The sequence below is a fragment of the Fukomys damarensis genome, unplaced genomic scaffold (genome assembly GCF_012274545.1).
Source record: "Fukomys damarensis isolate Sample0158 unplaced genomic scaffold, DMR_v1.0_HiC HiC_scaffold_14, whole genome shotgun sequence".
NCBI lineage: Eukaryota > Metazoa > Chordata > Mammalia > Rodentia > Bathyergidae > Fukomys > Fukomys damarensis.
In genome coordinates this window covers 65,186,376-65,192,545 of record NW_022900926.1, presented here as the reverse complement: position 1 = coordinate 65,192,545, position 6,170 = coordinate 65,186,376, and the positions used below count along the sequence as shown (strand labels likewise).

Sequence of the window (6,170 nt, the reverse complement as noted above, 5' to 3'; positions counted from 1 at the left end):
TAGCTAGTTGGGGTCCTATATGCCTCAGTTATTTGAATGTCAAATTCTTCCCCTCTGTTTGGGAAGTTTTCTGTCATTAATTGTTTGAACAGCTTTTTAAAGTCATTTGTATTTTCTCCTGCTACTTCATGTTATTCTTCTTTGCGTCATCTAGGAATTGTTGGATCGATTTCTCATGATCTCTTATTGTTTTTAAGAGACCTCTCTTTTCATGGTCACTGACTGCAATCTTATCTTCTATATCTGAGAGTCTATCTTCTCATTCTTTTATTCTGTTGCGTACACTTTCAATAGAGTGTTTAATCTCCTGGATATCTGTTTGAATCTGTTTTATGGATTCCATTTCTTTCCTATGTTGGGCGTTTATTTTTTCCATTTCTTTCTTATGCTGGGCCTTCATGGCTTCTATCATGGTCCTGAGCTCATCTATTTTTTTGTCAGTTTCTGCTCTAGAGTCTCGAATCACGACTTCCATTTTGCTCACTATCTCTATGGTTATCTGGGAAATTATTTCTGTTTTGAATTTTGCTAGAGCCTGACTGATCTGTTTTGGTACTTCCTGTGCTTTGAGTTCAGGGTGTCCTGGTGGTTCACTATTGGCCTTTTCATCCTCATTTGCCCTACTGTTTGCTATTGGTAAACTGGAAGTCTATCCTTGTGTCTTGCTTAAGTGTTTTCTCATTTTTATTTTTGTTGTCGGACTGTCCTTGGTTTACTCTCTGGATTATCACCCAAATCTTCCTGATATATTTGCGCCCTAGCTTCTGTGTCTCTAACGACCCACAGACATTCTCATCTTCATAACATCAGAGAAAACAGCTCATCAAATCAACCGCAATGCTTTATCCCAACTGATACAATCAGCAACACATTAAAATCAAGCACAACTTGGACACTTACCACGGGTGGTAGTCACTAGTCTATCACTCTTAAATCATTTGAATTAAATTGAAATCAAGAAGCAGTCCAGAACATGTCTGCAGTGAACACATTTTCAATATAGTGTATTTACCATTTAATGGCTCACACAGAGCGAGGATGCAAGACCCCTGATCTCAGTTAGCTGATGGCTGAACCCCATGATGCTGACTGACTTTGGGCTGCAAGGCCCAGATTGAGTTCCCCAACCTTCTGAATGGTTGAACTCCACAACGTTCTATTACAGGTTTCCCACAACCTTTCTTTAAAGATGTTCAAAGTTGGGAACTCAGAAAAATACCCTTGATGTCGACCATCTCTGCCTCTGCCGAGTGGGTCCAAAGATTGGCAGTCAGGAGGTCTGAGAGTGTGTGTGGGGGCTTATGGGGATTCAGGGGTGCCCGCACGGCTACTTTCCTGGCACTGCAGTGATGGTGGCTGGGTCGGGAGCAGACGTGGCTCTCCTTCAAGTGGTGGATTGGAGCCCAGGCTACCTCCCGGCACTTGAGCGATGGCGGCTGGGTCAGGAGCAGACGTGGCTCTCCTTCCCATGGTGGATCGGGGCCCAGGCTACCTCCCGGCACTTGAGGGATGGCGGTTGGGTCCGGAGCAGGCGTGGCTCTCCTTCCCATGGTGGATCAGGGCCCAGGGTACCTCCCAGCGCTTGAGTGATGGTGGCTGGGTTGGGAGCAGGTGTGGCTCTCCTTCCCGAGGTGGATCGGAGCCCAGGCTACCTCCCAGCACTTGAGCGATGGTGGCTGGGTCCTTGAGTTCTTTATATAGTCTAGACATTCGTCCTCTGTCTGAGGAGTAGCTGGCAAAAGAATTTTTCCCCATTGTGGAGGTTGTCCTTTCACTCTGTTGGCTGTTTCTTTTAATGTGCAAAAGCCTTTTAATTTGATATAACCTCACTTCTGGGTGCTATTTCCTGTGCAATTGAGATTTTTGTTCAGAAAATCCTTGCTAATGCCCCTGACTTCAAATATTTTTACCTGTTTTATCTTCCAACAGATTAAGTATTTCTGATTTGACTTTTAGTTCTTTGAGCTGTTTGATTTTACTTTAGTTCTTGGTAAGAAATATGTGACTAGATTCAATCTTTTGCATGTGGATAGCCAGTTTTCCCAACACCATTTATTAAAGAGGCTATCTTTCACTTAGTACATGTTTTTAGTCTGTCTTTTTTCCCCAGTATGGTGCTGTTTCCATCACTGTAGATTTGCAATATAATTTCAAACAATTTTGTCTTCTAGTTCTAATATCTGTCCTCACATTGGTCACTTCTGCTGCCCATACTTTTAATAGAATTTTAATTTTCTTGAATTTATATTTGGAAACTTTTTATTCTTTTCTCTGTGGGTCATTCATGTTTTGCTTAGGTAATTTTGTTTAGGTCATCTAGATTTTTTTTTTTTTTTTGGGGTTTTTGAGACAGGGTCTCACTATTTAGTTGAGACTGACCTGGAACTCACTATGTAGCCCACGCTGGTCTCGACTCACAGTGATCCTCCTGCCTCAGTCTCCCGAGTGCTGGGATTACAGGCATGTGCCCCCAAGCCCAGCTTCATCTAGCTTTTTATTAGTGTCTTCTGTGGGCTTGCTGATCATTTTGTTTATTAGACCCAGTAGGTGTTTACTTATATCATCTGTGAGTTTGTCTAACGCCATACTGATGTTTTGTTGTTTCCCCTATATCATTTTGAATAATTTGGATGCATGGCCTGTGGTTTCATTTCCTTAGATGCCTCATAGATCAGTTTGTGGAGATTGAGAATTTGGAGAGGCATTTTGATGGCTAGTTGTCTCATCTCTTTTTGTGTGCGTACATGTGTGTTGAGGCTTGTGGATTGATTACAGTAGAAATCCTTGTTTCTAGTACAGAGATATCTTTAGTTAATATAATTTTCAATAGTGTCTTTTAGGAATGGCTAGCATTGGTCTTTGACTGTGACCCAAGATCCAGTCACCTCTGTTTACTTGGGATGGGAGGTTGCAGCATATTTGGCCCATTACCACATTCTCCAGGAATGGGCTATAGTGTTATTCATTACTTCAACCCAACTCAGATATTGGCATCCCAGGAAAATCAGTTGACAGCAAAAGCTATGTCACCTTGGCTATGGTAATAAAAGCAGCATCAATTATAGAATCAAATGCAAACAATGTTGATAATATGTGAGAATCAATAATGTACTACTCTTACCCATATCAAAGTGATCTATAATTATAGTAGGAACCCTAAGACAAACCAAATATTGATCGATTATTGATCTACAGTGCATACCAATTAAACAAATGAATTTTATCTCTACTAATAATAGAACAGTAGTCAGTAGCAATAGCATAAAGTTAAATAGCTATCTAGAGACTTAAAAAGCTTAGTAGCTATATTAGTAGAGGTAGAAGGGATGGGGACCAAGGTAATGAAAAAAGCCAAATAATCAATGGGCTATAAGAAAGAAAACAGAAAAGTGAGATGGGTGTTTCACTGAGGAGTAAAATTATTAGTTTTAGAGAAAAGGAAACACCAAAAAGAAAAAGAATAAAAAATTTAAACAGAGAACAAAATGTAAGAAATAAAAGAAAGATAAGAAAGAGAAAAACACTAAAAAGGAAAATAGAAAATGTAAGAAAAGAAACAGAAAGAGAAGAAAAAACAGTAAAGGAAAGATGGAAATAATAAAAATAGAAAAATCAAAGAAAAAATTTTTTCAAAGAAAAATATTCCTGTTCCTTTGAATGTGTTTCTTTCCAAGTTCTTTAGTCTTGGGATCCAGCCAGTCCAGATTTCCTCTACATAGCTTTAGGGCCTATGCTCCAGAAGCCCCTCCACCTGTTCTTCATGGTTGTGGTTACTGTCTGAGCCAACATGTGTCCCTGCTCTCACTGATAGGTGGAAGATGTGACCAGTGCTCTGGTCTCTGCTATATGTAGGCCGCAGGGTATGAGTTCAAGTGGACTGTTGGAATTTGGGGTCTGGTTGCTCCCTTAACTCCTCAGGCATTGTCCTCATGCAGGATTAGGTGAGTTGGATGATGGAGGAGAGAGGGAAGGAAAGGACAAAGGGATAAAAGAAAGATGTATTATGTAATGAGCTAATTCCCCACAAGGAATGTAAACATTATGAACTACAATTTTAAAATAGGGGAAAAGATTTAAAGAAATAAGAAATATGTTTTTTAAATAAATTAATGATCAAAGAAATTAACTAAAAAGGATATCGTATGAACTTTTGTTCAATATGGAAAGATTTATTATCCATAGCACTTAAAATATTAAAATAGCAATAAAATGTAGTTTGTATCAATGAAGTATAAATATCATACATGGTGTATCTGTAGATACACTTACTATTTTAATGTATTTTGGCTGATGATCTAGAAAATTACAAATAAGGAAGGTACATATTTTGATTCACTTTTTATCGATACTTTTAATGAAGTAAGTTTCTTTATCAGTAAAAGAAGATTGCAGCCACATGGCACTTTATTTTTCATTGCAGCTCATCACAGCCACACTGGATGGGAAACTCCAGCTGTTCCTGCCTGAGTAACTGCTGCCCTGGTGGTACCAGAAATGAGGGCGACTGTGTGTTGAGAGTGAAGAGCCAAGCATATCCCTCTGTTCAGAGCAGCTGTGGGTTCTCACTGTTGGATTTCCTTGTGCACATCTTTCTGCCCTGAATGTGCCAAACTCCATTGATGAGTGTTACCATTCTTTTAAGAGTCCACCTTGGTTAAGAAGGAATGACACCCAGTGCTGTTGTACAGACTGTAGTGAAGGGGAAGCAGAATATTCTTGAATAAAAAATAAGCTAGTATTTGTTTCATCATTGGAATTTGAGGAGAAGCTGTGAGGGAAAGAAAGAAAAGTAGGGAGGGAAAAAATAGAAAGGACAAGAAACAGGGAGAGAGGAAAAGAGAGAGAAGAAGAGAAAGGAGTTTCACTTTTAGTGAAAACAAGTCAGTAAACAGTGCTCACCAGTGCTGGCCTGCTACTCACATGCCGTGACTCTCCTTGGTGAGTCGTAACCATGCCCAGCTGACATAATGATGAACATCTTGGCTCTGAGGCTGTCCTTCTGTGATTGATGCTTAGTCCCCAAAGCTGCCTTGATTTTGCCTCAAAACCAAGTGGCTGTTCTAGGAATCAGTTGCATGTATTGATTTCCAAAAATTGTGGAGCCAAGTCTTTATGTTATCCTGGAAGACTCAGGGTGCTTCTGGAACATTCTTAGTTCCAAAGGACTGCAACAGTATGAGATATCTTCCATGTGAGGGTTCCATGGGCCTGCCTAAGAAGGTCCCAATCTTGTACAGTCCTTCCCTCCCATGAAACTGGGAGACAGTCCTCTACCTGAAGGGCTGCTGACCTCCACTGTCTTTATTTTCCCAAGAATTGTGTGCTGTGATATACTCCTGAGCAGCCTCAGAGGGGGACTCCTGGGCCCTTCACTGGAATTTCCTCAGACTGAACATCAATTTGTGCATATGTTCTTGCAACATTTTTGAGAAATAAATGTAGAATAGCTCATTTTTATTTTCTTTCACTCTAGTCACTTATTTTAAATATAAAAATTCCCTTCGTTAAGATTAAATTCATTTAGAGCAAGTTAAATTAGGCAAAGGAATGAGGTTTAGGACAAGAAAGGTCATAAAATTGTATTTAATGTTTTTAATTTTAGTATATCATTTAAAATTTACTATTTTAAATTTCAGTAAAAAATATGCCGTGAAATTTACCATTTTAACTACAGTTCAGTAATGTTATGGCTTATATCTAGATGTTGTCCAAAAGCCTCATGCGCTCATAGGTGGGACTTTGGGGAATGACTAGATCATGGATGTGTGGTATTGGATCAGTCCACTGATTAATTTAGCAGAGTTCTGGGTGTGGAAGACAGACTTACTGAAGATGGAAGACCCGCTCTGGGTGTGAATGGCCACAGCCAATTGGCTTATAGCCAGAGGGAATAAAAAGGGAAAGAAGAGGAAGTCATACTACTTCCTGCTTGCCATGCCATGAACTTTTTCTCCTCTGTCATTCTGCCCTGCCTAAGAGCCAACTGACTATCGACTGAAACTTTTACAAACTGTGAGCTAAAATAAACCTTTCCTTCTTTAACTTGTGGGTTGAGGTGTTTTGTTCCAGCAATAAAAAAGTTACTGTGACAAATAGTGTGGGACATATTTACATTATTACAAAAATGTGACCACTGTCCATTTCCAGAATTTTTTCAGTTTTCAAAATTG

General features: G+C 39.6%; 1 protein-coding gene across 1 annotated transcript in view; it reads left to right on the top strand.

The window, feature by feature from the left end:
* Wdr27 (WD repeat domain 27) overlaps positions 1 to 5,633 on the top strand; it is a 211,509-nt gene extending 205,876 nt beyond the window's left edge. Inside the window, exon 25 of the mRNA XM_010628906.2 lies at positions 4,421 to 5,633. Coding sequence (XP_010627208.1) covers positions 4,421 to 4,471 — 51 coding nt within the window. The 3' untranslated portion in view covers positions 4,472 to 5,633. The remainder of the gene's footprint in view (positions 1 to 4,420) is intronic.
* The last annotated feature ends 537 nt before the right edge of the window (positions 5,634 to 6,170 follow it).